The 26527-nt window shown below is 40.7% G+C and overlaps 1 protein-coding gene across 1 annotated transcript in view; it reads left to right on the plus strand.

The window, feature by feature from the left end:
• The window catches only part of ngfra (nerve growth factor receptor a (TNFR superfamily, member 16)), a 102091-nt gene that overhangs the window by 39947 nt on the left and 35617 nt on the right, over positions 1-26527 (plus strand). The window contains exons 4-5 of the mRNA XM_060901836.1: positions 17644-17857; positions 21394-21602. Coding sequence (XP_060757819.1) covers positions 17644-17857; positions 21394-21602 — 423 coding nt within the window. The remainder of the gene's footprint in view (positions 1-17643; positions 17858-21393; positions 21603-26527) is intronic.

A 26527-nucleotide genomic window follows, 5' to 3' on the forward strand; every position in this document is an offset into this window, starting at 1 on the left:
AGTTTAAAAATGACTTCAGTTCCCCTTTTAGTCTGAGTGAAAAATACTGTAGTGAGCGTGCAGCATGGAGGAAGAGTCTGGAGACAGAAATCTTAGTTTCTCAGTCATTAGTCTGTGCTACTTGCTCTCGATAGCACTGGCTTGACTGCATTATTAGCATTTGCTAACACTAATGATGAACGCTACACCAGCTGGAAGGTGACTTCACTGCTGCGCTGACAGCACCGACTCATGGTCAAGCTCACGTTGGCCTTCGACAAGGCCTAGGGCGATACATTTTTTGTCCCTCCCACTATAAATACAAATCTGATTGGTTAATTCATCTGTCACTTCCGACATAAACATACATTGCCATGGCCTTCTGTCCCGGCAATGAAGTCCTAACCAATGAGTGAGGCAGCTCTAAACTCTTCTCAGCCTGGACACAACAAATAAAAAAATCTCATTGGATAATTCGATTTTAATGTTTTCAGGACAGTAACCCTTTCATTTCTGAAGCAAATTTGATAGAAAATGAGGCCAAATTAAAATTAGAAGAGAATAATTATCATGAAAGAAATTAAAGAATGAAAAAAAAAAATAACATTTGAAATGGTGATATGTTTGGGCCTTCTCTGAAGGCCTAGAAGGCCCTGACGGTTCCCATCTGCATCCTCATGTGTATGTTCCAGCTTGACAGGTGAAAGGGCAAAGTTCAGATTTGCAGTTAATGTAAATACAGTCAGTGAAGTAAGAAGGTTTAAGGGGGTCAAGTCCAAGCGCTGTTACTAATCTTTCATAAAATAATGCAGAAGATGGCAAACAGGACATCAGAGGTTGGAGTTTTATGCTCCTTCTCCAGCTCACGCACCCCCCCCCCCCCCCCCCCCCCCACACACACACATGCTTCACTGGTAAATGATGGTCAAGCACATGGGTTTATCCATTCCACACACACACACGTGCCTACCTCACACACTCACTGACAGACCTGAGATGATCAGACATAAGGACATACCTCCTAAAGAACCATGCGCTAATCCGATAACACGGCCTATTACGCGCCCTGTCCACCCACAGAAACTGCTTCCCTTGGGTGGCCTTGTATTTAGTTCTCAGTGTCCCCATGAACACACGGCAATTTTGAGTGGGGTTTTTTTGGCTGCTATGGTTAAATTGAGGCTAAATCCCATAAAGACACTAATACACGAAAATCTATACTGATAGTAAAACTGTCCAAGATAATAAAGTGAGGGTGGGGGTGAGGGGGTGTTATATCTTGTTGGAGATTAAATCCAAGGTCTATCCAAGGAAAGTAGGATCAACAGTTTTGATCTTGTGGAGACAAAACTGCTGCATTAATAATTATATCAGTGGAAGGTCATCACAAGGATAGTAAGACAAACGTGTGTGTGTGTGTGTGTGTTGGTATGATTATTCCTGGTAACTACCAAACTGAATTTTATACTTTGATCACAGGGATCCAGTTTGGATCAGCTGCTGCTTCAGCTGTCAGTGCAGCTAACTGTGCTCTAAGCTCTATGAAGAGTAAACCAGAGCTGCTGTTTTTGCATTGGGGCTTTATTCTCAGGCAGGTGCAAGCATAGTAATTTGTAGTGCAATACTGACATACTGCTAATTTGGTTGGGCAAAAGCCAAAATTTTCCATGTCTCATCTAAACTGCTAGTTTCAGCCATGTTAATGAACGAACCTGAGCTGATATGGATATGATGCCCATAATTTGCTGATATAATGGATATTTTTAGGTACACTTTGGTCCAAAATTGGACTACCTATATAATGGTCTTTGTTTAGGGCGATTAAGAGATGAAAACAAAAGCTGTCGTCTTGGCTTTGGCTTTTATGGAAATGGACAGAAAGCTGCTGATTTATCGTTATGGTGCATTGAGTCCAAAAGCAGTGAGAGCGCCAAGATCCATTCTGGCTGGCGTGCCAAGTTTGTGGATACTCTGTGACGTAGATGAAATAGGCAGCTAGAAATTAATTCTGAATGCTTGGTCTTGAAAACTTTATTTAAAGGGGTTGCAAAGCAAACAGACATGTCAACCGGTATCTTTGTGCCGACGGTATAAGTTAACCTCATGGAATCTTTTAAATGGGTAGATAAGAAATCAATCAATGGAAGAAAATGATGAACAATTATGATGACATGTTTGGTAAGAAAATAAACTAAATACATAAACTAATTAAAAGCCATTTGTATGGTGTGATTTTTACGTTAAGTCAAATTTCACTTGGTTGTTTACTAACCTTCTGTCTTTAATTAACATCACCGTTACTTTTTTTTAAAAGATTTTTTTGGGCTTTTTTCACCTTTATTGGATAGGACAGTGTAGAGACAGGAAATGAGCGGGAGAGAGAGACTGGGAGGGATCGGGAAATGACCTTGGGTCGGAATCAAACCCGGGTCCCCAGATTTATGGTATGGCGCCTTATCCAACTGAGCCACGACACCCCCGACATCACTGTTACTTTGTGTACAGAATGCCTGGAACACATACAATTTCAGACACCTTGGTCCATGCTTTGGTTTTTCATTTGTATCCTTATATGCAAACAGGGACACAGAATAAATAGATGACTTGTAATCACATGATCAAAATGTGCTATGCCATGAGCGTCTGCAATGATGGTGAATATACAAAGCAACTAGGATGGCAGCTGCTGAAAGCATGTCTGTAAACAATGCTGAATTTTCTCAGTATTACTACGATTTGAATGGTCGAACGAAGATTCGATACAAAGAGACGATAGATATGTGTGGTTTTGACCCATATATTTAAAAACGTCAGAGTTTTCTGAAGATAAGACGCTTCTACCGACGATCGAGCACCCAGATATCTCGTTCTGTCTGGTTTGGCTGCCGAAGAATCAAGTCCGACCTTGGACGAAATGTAGCCCATTTTCTGAGTGGGTGCCCAGTCTGGATTGTTTCTATCGTATAATTTTGCTGGTGCTCCTAGAAGCGAAATGGTGATATACATGTTAATATTATAACAACGACTGAGTGAACCACGACAAGAGAGAACGCTCATTTTATAGCAAAATTCTAGCAACACGAAATAAAATTCTTCCATGATATTATCGAGAAAGCTTTTGAATCTCACCTGGGATAAAATGATTACTGCAAACACGAGCTGTTTTGTTTTCAGCCTCTGTTAGATCAGCCCTGCCGATGTTGTTCAGCCGTGCTCGTCTCCTCTCTGTACTAAGCCTCAGTGTTTCCTCGCCCTCTTAAAGAATCATGGACGGAATTCTAAAAAATCGGAATGTGCCATGGTCACGAGTATTGTTGTGACCACAACCATATACAGCACAAAGATATGGCATAACTAAAAGAACGCTTAAAGCAGTGGAAAAACAGAGTTGTGCACACGTGACTATGTTTTGTATGGAATGTTGCTTGACCCCCCATTTGTATCTCCACCAACATGGCCGACATTCGGGTTTCTATTTTGCTTTGACGTCACTTGCAAGTCAAGGATATGGGGGAAACCCGCTACAACAATTATTAATTTCTCCTCCATTGTACTTGGGAATGGCTTGAATGGAACCAAAATTTACATGATTATGTTCTCTAATGTTCACTAGAGTGGAGTACTTCTAAATTCTGATTGGTTGCCCTCAAACAGCATCATAGCTCACTAGCATAAAGTTGCCCAGCTGCCCAAGACACGCCGCCAATGGTCATGCTGCTGCTCGCCGCTAATAGACACTGGCTCACATAGAAAATGAAAGACTTCTGATCACTTTGACACTCTCATTGCTTTTGGTCTGAATGCACCATTAGGCTCCATGAACAGCAAAAAAGAGCTGCCTTTTTTGGCAGCTCCATAATGATTGAAAAAGAGCTGCAATTTTTGCTTTAACTCTGTAATGAAGGTTAAAGCGCTGTCATTTTTGGTTTGGGCTCCATAACAATGAACAAAGAGTTATCCTTTTCCCTTTGGGCTCCATAATAATGGACAAGAAGTTGCTTTTTTGGCTTTGCTTTTTTATATAGGGATATAGAGCTTCTCGTTTCACTTTAGACTATATGGAGAGGAGCACAGAGCTATGGCTTTTGATTTACTGTGATTTTATTTTAAAGGGAGACCGAGTTTTTCTTTTAAACTCTGTAGAGAAAAAACAGAATGCTGACTTTAGCTTTGGATTTTGTAGAATGGGACAGAGAGCTGCTTTTTGCTTTGGGTTTTATAGAACAGGACATCAAGCTACCTTTGGCTTAGGTTTTATGGAGAAACACAGAGCTGCCATTGAAGTTTTAAGCTCTATAGGGAGCCATACAGCGGCCTTTTATTACATTTTGCTTTGGGTTTAGAGAATGGGACAGAGAGCAGTGCTTTGCTTTAGGATTTCTGAAGAGGTATAGAGCTGTCTTTTGGTTTGGGTTAATAAATTAGACAAAGAGCTGCCTTTTGCTTTGGGTTTTATAGAAAGGAAAAAAGAGCTGCCTTTTGTTTTGGGTTTTCTGAAGAGACATAGATCTGCCTTTTGCTTTGGGTTTTATAGAAAGGGACATAGAGCTGCCTTTTGCTTTGAGTTTTATAAAGGGACAGAGAGCTGCCTTTTGCTTTGGGTTTTATAGAAAGAGACATAGAGCTGCCTTTTGCTTTGGGTTTTATAGAAAGGGACATAGAGCTGCCTTTTGCTTTGAGCTTTATAGAAAGGGACATAGAGCTGCCTTTTGCTTTGAGTTTTATAAAGGGACATAGAGGTGCCTTTTGCTTTGGGTTTTATAGAAAGAGACATAGAGCTGCCTTTTGCTTTGGGTTTTACTGAAAAGGACATAGAGTTGCCTTTTGCTTTGGGCTTTCTGAAGAGACATAGAGCTGCCTTTTGCTTTGGGTTTTATAGAAAGGGACATAGAGCTGCCTGTTGCTTTGAGTTTTATAGAAAGGCATATATAGCTGCCTTTTGCTTTGGGTTTTATAGAAAGGGACATAGAGCTGCCTGTTGCTTTGAGTTTTATAGAAAGGCATATATAGCTGCCTTTTGCTTTGGGTTTTATAGAAAGGGACATAGAGCTGCCTTTCAATTTTGGTTTTATAGAAAAGGACATAGAGCTGCCTTTTGCTTTGGGTTTTATAGGAAGGGAAATAGAGCTGCCTGTTGCTTCGAACTTCCATCTTTAGGCAGCTCTTGTTTTGTGCTATATGATATAGAGCTGAGATTGGGTTACAATCAGCTAGTGATTTTAATTTGGCCTCTGTGGAGAGGGATAGTGAGCCTAAATGTTCTCTCACTGGGAACTGATCAACAATTGTAGAAAAACTTGCTGATTTTGCTCATTCTCTTCTAAATTTAACTTACAGTGTATGTTCCCATGAAGAAGAGTGCTTATGCAGTGGTCTTTGACACTGCAGTGAAAGCTTTCAGCACTTTTGACAGCAGAGGCAGCATTTGGTTTCAATAGTAAGTTTGGCTGTGAGCTTCAGTGTTGGATGAAGAAACTTCCTGGGTTTAGTACTACTATTCCGATACATTCCAGCAAGTGCTTGAATTGGATTTGCATTTGTTAGCTGTGCCACGTGGCTTGTGTGTGTGTGTGTGTGTGTGTGTGTATTTGAGCATTTGGCCATCTGCTTGTAGTGGAGATGTTAAGAGTTATCTGTGTACAGATGGAGGGCATAAATCAGGGAGGCTCTATAAGTGCAAGTCAATTTATTGAGGCTCAGTAAGGAAAACACACACACACACACACTTCACTGGCATCTGTTCATTTGCAAAAGGTTGTCTTTGATCACAATCAGTCCATATGTCTCTGTCCTGAGAGAGAAGAGACAATTATTGTAAAAGGAGACAAAAGCCGGTTTTCCATTCACCTCTTAATGCGTGATTTGAAATTACAAACTAAAAAATGAATAATGGAAACACGTGAATTTAAAAAAAAAACCTCTCAAATATAGAAAAAAATGTTTTTGCATTCCTATGAGGTGGTTTTTCAGATGATTTGATAAGACTACAGTCACACTACAGCTCACAATGCTTCGCAATGGGTTATTGATGAAAATGAGGCATTTGCTGGCGATGCTTCCCCGCGCTTCGTGAAGTTTTCCCACACACATCTTTTGCTGCTTAGTTTGCTGATGAAAACATCGCCACCAAATTTCAATGCATGCATTGAAATTTTTCGCGACAATTTTGGCCACTCACGAGGCGGAGACACCCTAAAAAAACAACTCGTAAAGTTTGGAGAACATTTGCTTGTGCATCACATGATTAGTGGCGATGCTGCTAATTTTTCATCACCAAGTATTTGCAAACCCATTATGAGTTGTCATGTGACCAGGGCCTAAAGCAATATTGAATATTGCAAAATTGAAAGAGAAACACATTTTTAACATTTAATTCACATGACATGACATGAAGAGCAAATGGAAATGCTATCTTTCTGAACAGAGTGCCATGGAAGAGCTATCACCAGAGGAGAAAACCCAGCATTAATTGTATAACATCACTCAATGGAAACACAGACCATTTGCAATTGTGTTTTATCAAAATATTTAAATATCACTTTTATTTTACGCAAAGTCACAATGGGAACCCAGCTAGTGAGAAATAGAGAAGAGAAGAATTCCTTACACTACTATAACCATCTTTATTAATTGCTTTTTTAGGCTTTTGTTAATCTTTGCCCATCCTAAGGGCCCGGTCCCACAACACCAATAACTATAACTATACCTATAACTACAACTATGACTGTACCTCTGCCTGAATTTAGTTCCAGTCTGGAGCAGTCACACCACAACTATAATCCCAACTATAATGCCGGTTGGTCCTGTCACGCAGGTAAATATATTCATGCAATTTAGGACTAGTCATGGAAGTTTTTTCCAAGTAGTAGCATATTATTCCAGGCTGTACTCTACAGCCTAGTCCTGGGTATGACTTTAAACTCCAACCAGTGGCGAGTCTCAGGTCCGGGAGGACTTGAGTATTGGGGAAAGTGGAGTTACCCCTTAATCACCATTGCTCCCAGGTCTGCTCCGACCCAGAGTGGGTTCCAGCTATGGGTTAAATAGTACATCACCAATAAGGCACTGGCAGCAGGGTGCTTTTTGGTGCAGTGTGGTAGATGAACCCAATAGGGTCAATGGCGCACCACCAGTTGGCATGCGTAAGAGCCACTCAAATGGCCAATGGTTGGCATCACTCAGCAAGTCAGTTGTCACTGCAGGACAACTTTCATACCCGTCAGGTCTGTGGCGCTTTTGTGCACCACTTGGCATTAGGTCTGGAGGTCCAGAGAGACAATACGATGGGGGCACAACATCGTTTGTCTTACTTTACTGTGCAAGGTGCTGCGTTAGGAGAGGAGAATAGTATGTGAGAGCTCACGAGGCCAGACATTCCATGGCAGCTTGGCCGGGCCGTTCGTGCTGCCGCTGTGGGCGACTCTGTCGCTGAGGTGCGGGCCTTGTGGCCCATCTGCATTTCTGCACATCCTAATGAAGAAGTCATCATTGCTAGCGATGGACAGCTGACGATGACGACTGAACAGCTTGGACTTTAAAACAACCCATGTACATACTCCAGTGGTTGATATAATACAGATAGGTCACAGACTATGGAAATATAATAAAAAAAAGGATGGTTACGGATTTTAATACGGATGTATCATGGATGCTAATAATTTACAGATTGGTCACAGATGTTTCAGTATATTACAGATTGGTTACCAATTTCATACGGATGATGCATCATGGATAAAAAATTAAGAAGTCTAAAACAATGAAATGTTTGGACTGCTGAAGTTCTAATTAAAATATCTTTCCTGAATTTATATGCTTACTTTATTAATTTACTATTGATATTTCATGGAAAATATCACATATCTGCGAATAAAAGATCCGTGCTTTGTATTATATATATTTTTATTTTCAGTGAATCCGTATTCCGTGACTTCATGATGCAACAAGGATGTACAACAGGGCTATTCAAATACATTTGCAGGGGGGCCAAACTAGAAAATTATAAAATTTGTGAGGGCCGGAGGGGCAATTGACATAAAATTGATATCAGCTAAAGGCAATTAAAATATACTATACTAAGGTACATAATATATGAAATAAAATAAGGTACATTATTCTTTTCCTTTCCTTTATTATGAAAGCATTCAACACATTCAACAACATGTTGTAATGATTACAACAAAAGCTTCCCTAAGTGCAAAACTGCAAATGCAAAAACTGCATAAGACTTGGGGTGATGATAACAAGTATATTGAGAAATATACACAGCTTTTACCCTTAAAACAGTAAACATAAGTAATAGCTTATATAACAAATTCACACAATCAAAATAAAGCTGCCATAAGTGCAAACTGCAACTGCAGTTTCAAGTATCAAATCTTATTTGGGGTGATAACATTCAAATATCCCTGAAATATCCCTTTAAAACAGTACACATTTTAAAATGAGATCAACATTTCAAGTGTACAGTAAGTAAGTACAAATCTGCTAATTAAAACAATATGTGCTGTAAACGGCGGCACGGTGGTGTAGTGGTTAGCGCTGTCGCCTCACAGCAAGAAGGTCCTGGGTTCGAGCCCCGGGGCCGGCGAGGGCCTTTCTGTGCGGAGTTTGCATGTTCTCCCCGTGTCCGCGTGGGTTTCCTCCGGGTGCTCCGGTTTCCCCCACAGTCCAAAGACATGCAGGTTAGGTTAACTGGTGACTCTAAATTGACCGTAGGTGTGAGTGTGAATGGTTGTCTGTGTCTATGTGTCAGCCCTGTGATGACCTGGCGACTTGTCCAGGGTGTACCCCGCCTTTCGCCCGTAGTCAGCTGGGATAGGCTCCAGCTTGCCTGCGACCCTGTAGAAGGATAAAGCGGCTAGAGATAATGAGATGAGATGAATGTGCTGTAAACATACTCTTGATGGAAACTAACTACTAACAAGAATAGTTTTTTCCTCATTTAGTTTACCTTATTTATCAGTGAGCTCTCTCTTGTTCTGTGCAAAAGCCACCAATTGCACACTGACTTTGTTCAAAAGAAGTTACCAGTCTGTCTATTCTCCTTCGTCTCTCCTCGGAGCCCTCTCGGTATTGCTCAGAAAATGAAGCATGTTTTGTTGTAAAATGTCTCTTCACGTTGTACTCTTTGGCCACAGCTACAGATTCGTTGCACAATAAACACACAGGTCTATCGCTTGCTGTAGTTGGCAAAGTAAATAAGTACTTTTCAGTCCATTCGCTTTGAAATTTATGGTTTTCTCTGTCAACTTAGCGATGTTGCTTGGACAGCGCCATGTTGCCACTGCTGTAGCTGCATGGAGTGTCACATCACGAGAATGAGTGTTTGTCACCATGGAGACGACCTGTACTCTGGTCTGTGCCAGAGCGGTAGAGAAAACTGTGCGCCGCGGCAGATACGTAGATATGTTTTTTTTTGTTTTGTTTTTTAAAAATCTGCCGTGGGCCGGATTAAATTTCAATCGGGCCAATTTTGCCCCCGGGCCGCTATTTGAATAGGCCTGATGTACAAGGATGCCCCGGGAAAAACAGCACATGCTCAGACAACGTCACATGTAAACACTTACCTGATTGGTCAGATGTTTTATTGGATTGGGTCCAGGCCTGGAAAAAAAATTGCTCCAGAAGCAAATCTCACAGATATGGATAAACCCAGGCCTGGGCTATAGGTATCATTATCGATCTGGTGTGACCACCAACCACATAAACTGCAGGGGACCGAATTATTTATAGTTATCGTTACAGTTATAGTTATTGGTACTGTAGGACTGGGCCTTAATAGAAATAGGTTCACCTAATAACAGGCAACTTAGTTGATTGGCGATTCCTGTAGAATTTGTATGAATTAATAGTGAATCAGAGAAATAATTAGGGCAGTATGATGTAATTAGTCAGACGAGATCATAAGACCAGCATGAATCGACTCGGACAATTAAAATAGCACACACAAAAGTGTGCTTTCTGAAGTCCAGTCTGACTAATTTACAGTCTGTGTGCACTTTTATAGTCCAGTACAATGAAGTGTTGTGATCCTGCTGTATAACCCAGATGTACATGCATGCACACACGTGGAGAGTCCCTGATGTTTTTGAACAGAAGACCACCCTGAATGGTAGCCACATACAATGAAACATCAGCGATGATCTCATAAGTGACATTTACAGTTGCTTTCATTCATCCTCTTCTTTTTCCTTTTAAAATTACTCTCTTCTGGACACTCTGGATGCTCTCTCTCTCTCTCTCTCTCTCTCTCTCTCTCTCATGCTGATCTGCATGCCCTTTATTTCGCAGGATGTTAGTGACAATGGACACACACGTGATATACCTCAAAATGAATGATCATTCCCCTCCACACACACACACACACACACACACACACTTACAACTGTGTGAATCACAGCAGCTCTCTTATCTTCAGCTGCTGTGATTCACACAGTTTTGCGTGTGTGTGTGTGTGTGTGTGTGTGTGTGTGCATACATTAGCTCTCTGCCTTTAGTCCCCTCTGGCAGTCTCTCATCTATCTCCTCCTACATTCTTTTATTTAATTTAAAAGTTTAATTCCACTTTCCTGAGCACACTTATTGACTCCTGACACACCCAAAGCTCTATTTGCTCTGTTTATTTTAACCCTACAGCTGACCACGTACACTAAACTAGTAGTAAAACAACCATTTTTACATTCAAATGCTTGTACTATAAGACATTATTCTCTGTCACCTCGGTATTTCCTTTCATTTATTTTCCAGTACTGCAAAAATGACATCTTGGCAAGTGAATATAATAAAAATATTCTTATAGCATTTCCTATTTTAAGATTATACTAAAGAAAGTAAGATTAGTAAACATATTTCTACACATATTTGACTATATTTTAAGCTTCATAATTTCTTCTTCTATTGGCAGATTATTTTTATTATATTGTTGTTATTTTTGCTAATTTTATCCATTCGTTTTGAGAAAGAAGCAAAGTATCTACCAGTAGAATAAAATCTAATGTTTAAAAATAATAAAATATGACTAGAAATAGGTTTAATACTCTTATATTTGGTTTATTGTAATCTTATAATAGGACATACTGTAGTAGATACATTTGACTACAACTAGATTCAAGATATTTTCACTTGCTGAGATGCCATTTTGTTCGGCGTAAGAGTCGGAAATTCCCAGTAGAACCAATTTGGTTAATTTCTGATACAGAATGACTATGGGATTTATTTACTGTATTAATTAACTACACATGACTGTAGAAATGAAAGTAAATGATCTAAATTTAGACGAGATTTATGAACCTGGTGAAAAAAGGCACGGACTCAATTATAGAAAAGGTGAATAAGAGGAAAACAGGAGTGAGACTTAAAAAAGATAGATAGATAGATAGATAGATAGAGAGAGAGAGAGAGAGAGAGAGATGTGCTGAGTTGTTCACTCTGCAGGGTCGATACAGCTGCTGGAGTTTCTCTCTTAGCATCAGGTTTCAATCTGTGACCTCTATCAGCGGCCATTACTGCTGCATACACACATGTATGCACACACACGCACACACACACGTCTTACGTATAAACTTTCACTCGAGCTTATTGAACGAACACAGAAAGTAAAGATGCTACTTTTGAGCTCATGCTATTATTAATGTGTGTTTGTGTGAAATTCACATCAGTCACTGTAGTGTGATGTGGTGTTCGAGTTATTTTAGCCATGACATTGCGTCTCTCTGCTACGCTCATGACTGAACCCCTCGCTACGTTCACTTTGCCTGTTTTATTTTCATTCTACTTTTGTCCCCTCCATTTTTCTAGACACTTCATATTTCTTTTTTGGCTCTATTGTTTCCAGTGATCGGTGAAGCACTCTCACTTCCTGTCTATCCCTCTTTCCATTGAGTGCTTCTTTCTTTTTGTCTTTTCTATCCTCACTTCAGTCTCTCTTTCAGCCTAAGCAGACAGTGCGGCTGATGCATGAATCACTGAGACTTTGTGAGAGAGTCTACGTGTGTGTGTGTGTGTGTTAAATGCCTGCTGCAGCGTAATTACTGCAGCTAATCAGAACACTTAACAGCAGCGCCTCTGTTCATTTACTCCTTCACCCGTTCCCCCTCCCTCTGTCCTCTCGCTCTATCCGCTTCATTACACTCTTATCGCATTCACACACACACACACACACAGAGTGAGACAGAGTGAGAGGGACAGTGAGTCTGTGTGTGTGTGTGAGAGAGAGAGAGAGAGAGGGAGAGAGATGCGTAGATACAGACCACCCTTTCTGGCAGATAAAGAGTGCATTATAAGGGTTGTGGCCCTCAGACCCTTCCTGGTAAGAAGAGCTGTAAAGAGGTGAATATAAAGCCTGCTCATTAAAAGGGACACACGGTTAACAAGCACTTAAAAAGTTGGCAATGAATCCTGAAAATGTCGAGCTGAGCATGAAAGAGGAGGAATTAAAAAAAAAAGAGAGAATTTAATGGGTTTTTACTCAAACCATTCTGGTTTGGCCTTTAAAAAAAAGAGGAGCTGTTTAATTTTTTTGTAGACCAAGCTTTTATTTACTCATGAAAATGTAATAATAAACTAGTTAGAAAATGACTGTTGAATTGTTTAATGACTTTTTTGGAATGCCAAAGAATGGCCTAGAATTCCTATATTTCTCCTGAGATATAGGAATAGATCAATTATAAAAGCCCACATGTCCATCCCAGACATGGTTACTGGCTTGTAAACTGGTAGTAATCTAGCTGACATGTGTCTCACATACACTATACTTTATGTTAGGACTGTTAATGTTATAGTCATGTTGTCTGTTGTTGCCCAAATGAGGATGGGTTCCCTTTTGAGTCTGGTTCCTCTCAAGGTTTCTTGCTCATGTCGTCTGAGGGAGTTTTTCCTTGCCACCGTCGCCACAGGCTTGCTCATTGGGGATAGATTAGGGATAAAATTAGCTCATATTTTAAGTCGTTCAAATTCTGTAAAACTGCTTTGTGGCAAAGCGCTATACAAATAAACTTGACTTGACTATATGGCCCAAAGTTTTGTGGTCACATGACCATCACATCCATATGTGGTTCTTCCCCAAACTGTTACCACAAAGTTGGAAGAACACAATTGTCTCGGATGTCATTCCAAACATTTCCATGCACACTAGCATTCCACTATTATTCCAAATATGACAACTTTGGGAATTTGATACAGGTCATATCAACATCATATTCTGTTTGGATATTCTGAATTTCGCATCCAGATTAACATGTGGATATGCTGATATCATTCAGGTTTCAGGAGCGGTCTTTAGACATGTATTCAGCGCATTTGGAATATGTGTCTCAGTTGGGGTTTTAATGAAAGTTTGTGACATACGGCCATTTGTCTGTTAATGGACAGGTCTGTGCATTGGAACCAAACCAGCATGGGGACATTGAACCTGAATCGGAGTATGCATGACTGCATGTAAACGGGAATATTAGACAAGGCAAGGCAGCTTTATTTGTATAGCACGTTTCATACACTAAGGCAGCTCAAAGTGCTTTACAGAGCAATAAAATAGAGAACATGATAAAGGATACAAATTTACAATAAAAGAGTAAAAAGTAAAAATATAAAAGGTAAAATTGATTTCCAAAGTGAATATTAGTGGAATATTAATTTCCATTAGCCATGTAAACATCCATCCATCCATCCATTACCGCTTATCCTGTGCAGGGTCACGGGCAAGCTGGAGCCTATCCCAGCTGACTATGGGCGAGAGGCAGGGCACACCCTGGACAAGTCGCCAGATCATCGTAGGGCTGACACACAGAGACAAACAACTATTCACACTCACATTCACACCTACAGTACGGTCAATTTAGAGCCACCAGTTAACCTAACCTGCATGTCTTTGGACTGTGGGGGAAACCGGAGCACCTGGAGGAAACCCACACAGACACGGGGAGAACATGCAAACTCCATACAGAAAGGCCCTTTTGGCCACTGGGCTCAAACCCAGAACCTTCTTGCTGTGAGGTGACAGTGCTAACCACTGCAACACCGTGCTGCCCCGCCATGTAAACAGTCTAATGTAAACAGTTTAATAGGAATATTGTATTTTTCAGAATAAGTGCATAAACTGGAATATTTTGTGCATGTAAACATAGTGACTGTATGCTGTGGCATTACAAATTTCTTTCATTAGCCACAAACCTTTAGCTGTATTATGTATTTGTATTCCTGTATTCCTGCAGTCGTAATCAATTTTTATTGACCTGTGATATTTCTTAATGAACCTATTCTGCCAGTATTTTAAACTACAACAACATTGAGCAAGATAAATAATTTAATCAAGACAATGGAATAAATGAATGAATGCTCTAAACACATCATGAAGCAACTCATGGTGTCCAGTATGCTCTCATGTTCAATCAAAGTGTCCTTTGTGCCAGTGTCGCCTTTCCCGCAAGCCTTCATGGAAGTAGAAACTGCTCGTTCCTGTAACTTTCTTTTTTTTGAGTTTCTTGAGAAAAGTTGTAATTTTCTTTGGGTTTTCTGAAATCAACACAGGGTCAAAATTATACATACAAATCTTCACTGAGTTCCTTGGACTTTCCCACTGTATTGTGTGTTGGTCAATCCAATGAGTGCTGTAAACAAACCCTTTTTATGAAGGCACAGAGAAGATACCAGCTGTAGTCAATCATGATCACTAACAGGAAGTTAAGAGACTTTGGCCTTGGCAAGATAAAAGACATTTTGGGAGTTTCATCACCTGTGAATTCATAATTTAAGTGAATGTATGTAAAATTTTGACCCGTTGATTTCAGAAAACCCAAAGAAAATTAAAACGTGCGCACCAAATTCTAGTGTTCTTTTTTTTAATTAAAGATGTATGCTGTACAATCCTTCTGGCACAGAAAAAAAAAAAAACAGTTCAAAGAAATTACTGAAAGCCCAAATATTGCCATGGCATTCATATCCAAGATGACATTCATGCCACTGTATGTAAACTTGTGACCAAAACTGTATTTGTGTGTTTCTATCCACAAAATGTTTTGCTATTGCTTTATCTATTTGAGAACTTTTATAACTGCTAGTAAACTAGCTCGCATTTCTTACAGGGAATCACAGGAGCCAACTCTGGCAGCATATACTACAATACCCAAGCCTGTTTTTATCTCTAACCTTGGATAAAATAGAAAGATGGATAATTAACGGCTAGTCAACTTGCCTCCTGCTGAAAAAAGAAAACTATCCTTAAATCATTAGTGAAAAAAAACAATTAAGTGGAAAACAACAACAACAACAAAATAGAATTTACACTGCAAAAAATGGCCTTTCCAAAATAAGAAATAAAAGATTGAAACAAAGCATATTTGCTTGAATCAGGTGAAAAAAATCTGCCAGTGGAACTAGTCAAATTTGACTTGGTAAGATTTCTTAAAGTAAGATGAAAAATCTAACCTGTTTTTAGATGAAATAATTCCAAAATAAGATTGGGGAACTTATTATGCGAGATCTGATTAACTCAAAATAATCAAAATAGTTCTTATAACAAGATCGTACTTCTTACATTTAGCCATTCAAGTCATTTTTATTTATTTCATTTTAAGGGTATTTCACTTATATTCATGACAAAGTCTTAGTAGTAAAAACTGAATTTAAGATAAATATACTAATATTAGGATTGTTAAATTCTACAACTAAGCATTGCTAGCTTAAAAGATTCTCCTTTTGTGACCTGTAATTAGTAAAATACTCTAGATATGAGACCAGAGACTATCTTGAATCAAGTTGACGACATGTGTAGCATTGCAACAAGTTTATTTTTTTTTTCCCATTTCAACATTCAAACATTAAAACATCTCTTAAGATTCCACTTCCCCAGGACCTCAGGCACCAAAAAAAAAAGTCTACGCATTTTGACTTACAGTGCTTACACAACGCCAAAGCAACAGTGCATTTTGGGGGCACTGACTATTCATGTGTACGAGGGGTTTACAAGATCAGGCACAAAAAAACAAAAAAACAAAAAAAAAAACCAAAAAAAAACCACTGAACTTAACTCCCAGCATTCCAAAAAGACCTCACTAAAACGCCCTCCACTCACTCATAGCCTTTTTGAAGGCATTTGTCTGGTCTAGAGTATGTACAGCATCTAGAAGGAGCTCACACTGAATGACTGAGAAAACAGTCGCAGTAAACTTAGGATCTGTAAGGTGGAGTTGAATTGTAATGAAAAATTCAAAGATTTCAGTAAAGTTCATTTATTCCCAAAACAAGCATACTTTGTTTTTTTTTCTTGAAACAAGATGAACTGCATTTGACAAATGTCCAAAATGTACTTACTTGTTTTAAAAAAAAACCTTGTTTTATTTTCAAAGGTGCTCCAAATAAGACTTTTTCAAGACATTTTGTCTATACAAGATTTTCAAGATGGACTGTCTAAAAACTAGCCTTTCTAGCTAAATGAGGTTTTGCTTGTTGGGCAATTATGTCTTATAATAAGGGTGGCTAGATGTTTTGACTTGAAAATAGACAAATAAACTTCCTAAGATTTTTATTTTTTGCAGTGTAGCTTTGTGTTATGAAATTCAACCCAAATAGCAATCTGTATAACCAAAATCCGCCATTTAAAAAAACTTTAAAAATCAGGTTTTTGTGTTACTATAAAAGGGATATAAAGGGTTTACTATAAATCCAGCTCAGTTGAAGAACCCTTTGAAGCCCTCTGTTCTATAATAAGGTTCCTTCCTGAACATTTATCCTGCTCACAAATGTAATTCAAATGCAATTATAGTGCAGTATAATGTAATATCACACAGTAATTGGGTTGAGTTCAAATTCTATCACTGATCTGCTAAAAAAAAAAAATCCCCTTACCCTCATATTATGAACAGAAATTGGACAGTGAGCAGTTCAGAGATGTAATGAAGCAAAAATATTTAATGAGGTTAGTAAAGGAGCAAAAGAAAGAGAGAGGACCAGAGAAGGAGGGGCGAGAAGGAGAAAAAAGAGACACTGATGGCAGGTAACAGGAAGAAGCAGAGTGAGAAAGAGCGATAAGGAGAGACAGACAGTGCACTGCTGACAAAACGGTGACTCTTGGTGGCGTGTGGTCGATACACTTTGACTTAAGATGGCTGTGTGTCGAGCGGTTTTCTTGAGATAAGGAAACGTGTGTGTGTGAAGCTGCAAAGGCCTAAAATAGATTTCAGCTACTGCATATGGAGGAATTTTCTCATCTGTGACTAAATATATTGTACATCGTGAAACTTTCCAAACTGCTGTGCTGTGTAAAATCATCTCTGCTTGTAGATTACACCATGTCCTAGAGTCTCGATGAAGGCATAACAGTCTTCTGAGAAAAACCTGTTCAATCTTTGCAAGGAAACATTCCAGAATGTTCTTCCACGTGGAAAACAACACAGAAAAGTGTCGGTGTATGTGTAAGATAAGGTATGATAAAAGAGAGGACAGGATGTGTGATGTCTGCCCTTGTATTAATTATGCATTAAATCAATAAAGATAGGAAGTGAGAAAATGGCAGTGGTAAGAAAAGGCTTTAACCTGGACCTACAGCACCATTTATTAAAACAAATCATGACAATTAATTCACACTCTGAAAGTTCAAACCTGCAGCTAGACTCAGATCTGAGAGTGGATTTGAATCTTACTCCTTATTTCATCTCTCTTCTCCTCCCACAGATCCGCTGGCTCCCACCGTGACATCTCCCAGCGCTTCTCCTGATTTCCTGTGGAACAGTCTGAGAAGCCCTGGCCCGGATGAGGAGAGCACCACAGCCAAGCCGACCTCACCTCGCTTCATCGGCAGTGGTCTCAATGAGAACCTCATCCCCATCTACTGCTCCACCCTGGCAGCTGTGCTCATCGGCCTGCTCGCGTACATTGTCTTCAAGAGGTGAGGGAAGGACGAAGAAATTAATGAGATACAGAATGAAAAACAAGGGATTAGTATATCACTGATACATCTACAGACACTTTTATGATTTCATTTTTACAGCTTCATGGGTTGACCTTTAATAATAATAATAATAATAATAATAATAATAATTCCAAGTTACACGAAACATTACGGTTACTGGCTACTGGTTCCTGATTCTAAACGTGATGGTACATGGGGCAACTTTTTGGGCAATGTTGCTGGGCAATTGTGCTTCGACACTTTCCCATTGAGATTGGGCAGCATAATTTCTATCTGAACGATTTTGATCATTTTGGGCAACTTTTTAAGATCATCCAATCAGAATGCTAGCAGTGAATCACATGACCACCTGAGAGCTTCTGAAATTTTCAACAAAGATAGCGGCGTCTCACCAGCGAAGAAAAAGAGAGAGAATGTATATCTTTTTATGCCAGTTAGTTGTTATGTGTAAACCCAAAGTGGTAAATTTACCTCATCAAATGCTTAGAAAACTGACAGACATCTATTTTTTGTGCTAAAGTGTAAACTGCCATTAGCTAATCACCGCTCCATAGAGATTGAATGGGATTTAGCTAACTAGTGGTGTTTTTTGCTAACATACTTAGCTGAAAGTTATCGCTAGCTATGTAGGGAGAACGTTAGCTCTCTTGCGTCAAGTTAAAAGTGATGGGTAGCTCATGATTTTTTTTTTTGTGAGTTGCTATTATCTGATTGGTTGTTGCCAATTGTCTGTTGCCCTAATTAGTTGCCCTGTGTCTCACCTGGTTGCCCGTTGCCGGCAACACTGCCCAGCAGCGTTGCCCAAAAAGTTACCCGTGTATCATCACCTTAAGATTCCTGTTCTTGGTTGTAGGAGTAGAACACAGTGTGGTCTTCTGCTGTTGCATGCTGAGATGCTTTTCTGCTCACCACGGTTGTAAAGCATTGCTATGAGTTACTATATCCTTCCTGGTAGCTCAAACCAATCTGGCCATTTTCCTCTGACCTCTCATCAACAAGACATTTCCACCCACAGAACTGTCGCTCATGCAGTGTTTTTTGTTTTTTGAACCATTTTGTGTAAACTCCAGAGACTGTTGTTTGTAAAAACCCCAGGAGATCAGCAGTTTCTGAAATAGTCCATCTGGCACCAACACCCATGCCACAGTGAAAGTCACAGAGATCACAATTTTTTTCCATTCTGATGTTTGAAGTGAACATTAACCGAAGCTCGTGATTTGTATCTGCATGATTTGACATATTGTGCTGCTGTCAAGGGACTGGCTGATTAGAGAACTGCATAAAACAGCAGGTGGATGGGTGTTCCTAATAAAATGGCTAGTGAGTGTATAGACACGTATACCTTTGTATAGCCATTATATAGGTGTTATGTATGTGTCAAAAGACAAGGCATGTCTTTTGTCATGTTACATAATTTTTCTCTGTTGTCATGTCAGTGTTTATTTGAAAATCTTTAGGTAAAGTAGGGATTTAAGGTTTAAATTTCCTGCACTACAAAAACTGCAAATGAATGAATGAATCATTGAATGCCACAATAAAAGAAGAAATTAATTTCTGTGACATACAGTATGTATAAGAATCTCATCTCATCTCATTATCTCTAGCCGCTTTATCCTTCTACAGGGTCGCAAGCAAGCTGGAGCCTATCCCAGCTGACTACGGGCGAAAGGCAGGGTACACCCTGGACAAGTCGCCAGGTCATCACAGGGCTGACACATAGAGACAAACAACCATTCACACTCACAATCACACCTACGGTCAATTTAGAGTCACCAGTTAACCTAACCTGCATGTCTTTGGACTGTGGGGGAAACCGGAGCACCCGGAGGAAACCCACGCGGACACGGGGAGAACATGCAAACTCCACACAGAAAGGCCCTCACCGGCCACGGGGCTCGAACCCGGACCTTCTTGCTGTGAGGCGACAGCGCTAACCACTACACCACCATGCCGCCCCATGTATAAGAATATTAAAGAATAAAAATAAACATCTAATAAATAAATACAATACAGCTACAAACAAAGAAATAAACTGTCATGAAATATACCCTTTGGGTCTTTCCATGAATATTTACATATGAAAGGACAAAAAAATAGTTCCCATATCATGAATAAAAAGCAAGCAAACATAAAAAGTCATAGTACAAGTATACTGTAAATTAAGGTTTGTCAAATACTCTATGTATAAAAATCAATAATTAGGATTTAAGATAAAAACTGACAAAAAGTACAAATTAAATATTGACAAATCCAAAATAAGTAGTGGTAAGAAAACTAAATAATAAGCTAAACGGACACTTAAAACTAGACGGCCTTTCGATTTCATAAAATCGGTGAAATTTAGTTCCCTCTGAATTGTGATGCATGTTTATTTCTGTAATATCTCACAAAATATCAGGCCACTCTGTGGCTGGGAAGTTATTTAATTTGAGGGGATTCCTGAGCAAATAATGTGCAGGAAATCGCTCGCTTTGCGCAGTCAAGCAGACAGAGGAAGTCCGTGTGCGCATGTGCAGATTTATCTTTGACCATGCACTGACAGTTCCATCATTCTGTCACTAAACGAACAGCTGATCACACCGAGGCGCTCGCTGACCGCAGATATTTATTAGTTTGGTCCTGCGTTTCCTTTCCTTAGCAACATAACGTCTTTTCTTCTCGCTTTCCGTTACTGTAGTCGGTCTTTCATGTTTCATTCGCACACTCATGTCCTCCATTTTTTGCTTCTGTTTCAAATTTGTATCCCAGAATGCCTTGCGCAAATGGGGAAAGCCCACCACGTAATGCATGACATAGTATCTTGTATTGGGTTATGGTGAAGCAGGAAAAAATAGTGGAGAATTTAGGGCCATATGACCCTAAATTCATTAATTTTTCTATTTAAAAAAAATTAAATAAATAAAATTGGAAGGCCATGATTTGATTTCAGTCGCTTTTGGTCCACGAAACAAAAATAATTGGGTGTCAGGGAAAATTATTTTTATGACCTAAACTTGAAAAATCTGAAAAGCAGTCTAGCTTTAAAACTAAGGATTAAACTTCTCATCTCATCTCGTTATCTCTAGCCGCTTTATCCTTCTACAGGGTCGCAGGCAAGCTGGAGCCTATCCCAGCTGACTACGGGCGAAAGGCGGGGTACACCCTGGACAAGTCGCCAGGTCATCACAGGGCTGACACATAGACACAGACAACCATTCACACTCACACCTACGGTCAATTTAGAGTCACCAGTTAACCTAACCTGCATGTCTTTGGACTGTGGGGGAAACCGGAGCACCCGGAGGAAACCCACGCGGACACGGGGAGAACATGCAAACTCCACACAGAAAGGCCCTCGCCAGCCCCGGGGCTCGAACCCAGGACCTTCTTGCTGTGAGGCGACAGCGCTAACCACTACACCACCGTGCCGCCAGGATTAAACTTAATTCACTCAATTTATTTAAAATTTTCTCGTTCCGTTTCTTTCTCCTTCCTTTCCCTCCTTTATATGCGTGATTGTGTGTGTATCTCAGATGGAACAGCTGCAAGCAGAACAAACAGGCAGCCAACAACCGAGCAGCCACGGCCAATCAGACATCTCCGTCTCCGGAAGGAGAGAAGCTCCACAGCGACAGTGGCATCTCTGTGGACAGCCAGAGCCTTCAGGAGCAGCAGCAGCTGCAGACACAAGCTGAGGCTCACACACAGACCCAAACTCAGCTCCACGTGCCTGAACAAATCGGTAAGATCTGCCAGAGCTGCTTTTTCACCTTAGTGCGCTCACAGATGTTCTCCTCTAAGCTTGTATCCAGGTTTCACAAGTTCATCTGTTCTTACAGTATGAGTATCTATTAAGGGTCTGTCTATAACCCAGGATCAATTTAATACTCACTGCAGTGTTATATGTCACTTATTGTCATTCTTCTGACAATGTAAAACGAGAATGGTATACTGAAACAATGATATTCGGCTGTATAGTTATCAATCCATGAATTTTTCATGCTGTTTCATCTCTAAATCTTATTATTAGCATAGCACAGGATGTGCTGTGCTATGACAAACAATTGTGGTTTGGAGTCCAGAGCAAAGTCAGAATCTGGCTGCAGATGCTGGTTGAATAATCTGACTTTTCTTGATCTTAAAGGAACAGTCCACTGTACTTCCATAATGAAATATGCTCTTATCTGAATTGAGACGAGCTGCTCCATACCTCTCAGAGCTTTGCACGACCTCCCAGTCAGTCAGACGCAGTCAGACGCGCTGTCACTCCTGTTAGCAATGTAGCTAGGCTCAGTATGGCCAATGGTATTTTTTGGGGCTGTAGTTAGATGCGACCAAACACCTTCTGCGCGCTTCGGCAGCGCATTGATACGGAGCTCAGATATCAATGCGCTGCCAAAGCGCACAGAAGGTGTTAGTACGCCTGTCATTATAGTGCGGACTTTCCATAGCATAGAAAATCGCTACGTTTCAATTTGTGTAACTGAACTTGTTTCATATCACTGGTCATATAAACCTATGTAAACAGGAAAAACGCGGAAGAGTTTGGTCGCGTCTAACTACAGCCCCAAAAAATACCATTGGCCATACTGAGCCTAGCTACATTGCTAACAGGAGTGACAGTGCGTCTGACTGCGTCTGACTGACTGGGAGGTCGCGCAAAGCTCGGAGAGGTACGGAGCAGCTCGTCTCAATTCAGATAAGAGCATATTTCATTATGGAAGTACGGTGGACTTTTCCTTTAAGACATGGTGAAGAGAAATTTAGAAAAATTAGGGAGGAAATTGGTTGGCGATAAGAAGCCAGAAGAATTGATAAAGTGGATGAGATAAGTGACTGCTTATAATAATTATAAGCATAAGCCATCCAATGTCATCAGCTTACAATCATCAGAAGTACAATTTACTGACGTTCTTTATTGAACCCTGTTGGCTGGAGTGCAATCAGCCTGCAACAACAGTGTTATTAATCAAATTTGAGACAATCCCAATATGCCTTCATCTTTAAATATACACTATATAGACAAAAGTTTGTGGACACCTGACCATTAGGTTTGTATGTGCTTGTTGAACATCTCATTCCCCATTTGGATTTAGTCCCCCCTTTACTGTTATAATAACTTCTACCCTTCTGGAAAGGTTTTCCACTAAATTTTGGACTGTAGCTGTGGGGATTGGTTCTCATTAAGTCACAAGAGCATTAGTGAGATCAGGCCCTGATGTTGTTTGACTTGGCCTGGCATGTACTTGGTGTTCCAGTTCATACCAGAAGTATTTAGCTGGCTTGAGGTCAGGGCTCTGTACTCGTGTTCTTCAACACCAACCTCTGCAAGCCACATCATCATGGACCATGCTTTGAGCACAGGGATTTTGTCATGCTGGAACATGTTTACACTGGATCCTTTAGTTCTTGGGAAGGGAAATTGTAATGCTGCAGAACATAAAGACATTCTACACAATTGTGGACTTTCAACATTGTGACACCGGTTTGGAGAAGAACCACATATGGGTGTAATGCATCCACTTTTGGTTAAATAATAATGTACATTCTTTTTTAGTCCACATTCATTTTAAATGTCTTGTATAATACCATAGCAGTTGTCATTTTGACATTGTTCACCGTTTAAGCACACCAGAAAGGCAATTAAGCTGCTGGTCGATTGTATCATCATAGAATAAACCTGTTAGAAGCCACTTTGCTTCATCATGATGCTACGACCAAAGCTAATAAAATTCGCTGACAGCTTTCACATTTCTGAGCAAGGCATTCTGATTGGCTATGGTGCAACCAACCAGAAACAACAGATTCAAAATCATGTCAAAATTATAAACCATGACTTGCAGCAATCTTAAAAGAAAAATGATGTCTTTACAAAACATCCATCCATGCATTATCCGTTACCGCTTATCCTGTGCAGGGTCGCAGGCAAGCTGGAGCCTATCCCAGCTGACTATGGGTGAGAGGCGGGATACACCCTGGATAAGTCTCCAGATCATCACAGGGCTGACACATAGGCCAAGTTTACATTAGACCGTATCTGTCTCGTTTTCTTCGCGGATGCACTGTCCGTTTACATTAAACTGCCTGGAAATGCCGGGAAACGGGAATCCGCCAGGGTCCACGTATTCAATCCAGATCGTGTGTGGTCCGGTGCTGTGTAAACATTGAGAATACGCGGATACGCTTGTGCTGAGCTCTAGCTGGCGTCTCATTGGACAACGTCACTGTGACATCCACCTTCCTGATTCGCTGGCGTTGGTCATGTGACGCGACTGCTGAAAAACGGCGCGGACTTCCGCCTTGTATCACCTTTCATTAAAGAGTATAAAAGTATGAAAATACTGCAAATACTGATGCAAATACTGCCCATTGTGTAGTTATGATTGTCTTTAGGCTTGCCATCCTTCCACTTGCAAGTGGTAAGTGATATGCGCTGAGATCACACACACAGCGGCTCAGTCCCGAATCACTGCTTGTGCACTACACTCGCGCGCTCTGTGAGCTGCGCAAGGCCGGAGTGCGCACCCTCCAGAGGGCACTCGCTGTTCAGGGCGGAGTGATTTGGAGCGCAGGATGCCTGCGGAGCTGAGTGTATCCGTGTATTGGTGTTGCTGTGTGCACGCGAATCGTGTATTGGTGTTGCTGTGTGCACACTAATCGTTTTAAAAACATTAATCTGACGATCCACTGATACGGTCTAATGTAAACTTGGCCATAGAGACAACAACCATTCACACTCACATTCACACCTACGGTCAATTTAGAGCCACCAGTTAGCCTAATCTGCATGTCTTTGGACTGTGGGGGAAACCGGAGCACCTGGAGGAAACCCACACGGACACGGGGAGAACATGCAAACTCCGCACAGAAAGGCCCCTGTTGGCCGCTAGGCTTGAACCCGTACCTTCTTGCTGTGAGGCAACAGTGCTAACCACTACACCACCGTGCCACTGTCTTTGCAAAGCAATGTCTGAGAAATATTCACAGACTCAGATTAGCTGGTTAGTCTGATATCTATAATCTCATCTCATCTCATTATCTCTAGCCGTTTTATCCTGTTCTACAGGGTTGCAGGCAAGCTGGAGCCTATCCCAGCGGACTACGGGCGAAAGGCGGGGTACACCCTGGACAAGTCGCCAGGTCATCACAGGGCAATATCTATAATTAGCATGATAATGCTCTTTCAAAAGTTTTCCCAAAGAATTATCAACACTGGGCTCCCATGTGGTGCAACAAAAAGTATTTGCCTTATTAGCTGTGGCCAGGAGTCCAAGAGAGTAAAATTTCCCATGCTTTCTGGGTGGAAGGGATGATATCATGTGATGTGTCATGTGACAAAGGACAAATGGGTAGGAATTGGTACGTGACCAAATTTAGGAGAAAAAAAATCTGTGTGAGAAAAAGTTCTTAGCAACACTGAAAGAGAAAAGGGATTTCATCATGTTGCTGAGATGGGTGGGTTTAAAACAAACAAACAAACAAACAAACAAACAAACAAACAAACAAACAAACAAAAAACCCTTTAATTTTAGCCAATATATAGATACCTGGGCGGCACAGTGGTGTAGTGGTTAGTGCTGTCGCCTCACAGCAAGAAGGTTTGGGTTCGAGCCCCGTGGCCGGCGAGGGCCTTTCTGTGTGGAGTTTGCATGTTCTCCCCGTGTCCGTGTGGGTTTCCTCCGGGTGCTCCGGTTTCCCCCACAGTCCAAAGACATGCAGGTTAGGTTAACTGGTGACTCTAAATTGACCGTAGGTGTGAATGTGAGTGTGAATGGTTGTCTGTGTCTCTGTGTCAGCCCTGTGATGACCTGGCGACTTGTCCAGGGTGTACCCCGCCTTTCGCCCGTAGTCAGCTGGGATAGGCTCCAGCTTGCCTGCGACCCTGTAGAACAGGATAAAGCGGCTAGAGATAATGAGATGAGATGAGATATAGATACCTCATTAATGTCTGGTGAAGACACCTTTATCATGTCTTTGTGTCCAATGGAAGGCATCCTCACAAAGCTAAACTAAAGTAATATTGCTTGGACAGACTGAAGCAGAATCCAAGTAATTTGGATTCAAAATGTATGTAAACAACAACACATGCAGTCGACCCTTGCTTGTGTCTCTGTCTTGCATTATTCAGCTTCTTCATCTTTCAGTGCCTTCTTAGTCCATCTTTTATCTGACTCTTAACCCCTCATTTAACCATGTCCAGCTTTCTCTGTCCTTCATCACCAAGTCATTTCTTTCCATCTTTATTACACGGCCCTAAGAGGCTGGATGTGTATGTGGTCAATCCACTGGGGGTCAAAGAGACCACAGATGTTGGGAAACGCACGCGCTGATGTGTCTTGGCACGAGCCACCTAACTTCTCATATGAGTAACGGAAGAATCTAGTCAGATCTGCGAAATAATATTTAACGAGTAAATACAACAGTGACATGATGTGGCCTTGAGGTGTACCCACTCAGTACACATACACACGCACAGCCATGGGCAACAGACAGAGAGTCGCAAAACAGAGCGAGCATGTTGATGCTATCTATCAGAGTAGAGAGGAACATTTCAAGCATCACCCTTCCAGGCTGTGCAATAATGTGTAAACCCTGTCCCTACAGCCACAAGTGTGTTAATTACATGGACACAAATGTCACACATTCTAACGTAGTTCAGCTATTTGT

This window comes from Neoarius graeffei, chromosome 20, assembly GCF_027579695.1.
Source record: "Neoarius graeffei isolate fNeoGra1 chromosome 20, fNeoGra1.pri, whole genome shotgun sequence".
Taxonomy (NCBI): domain Eukaryota; kingdom Metazoa; phylum Chordata; class Actinopteri; order Siluriformes; family Ariidae; genus Neoarius; species Neoarius graeffei.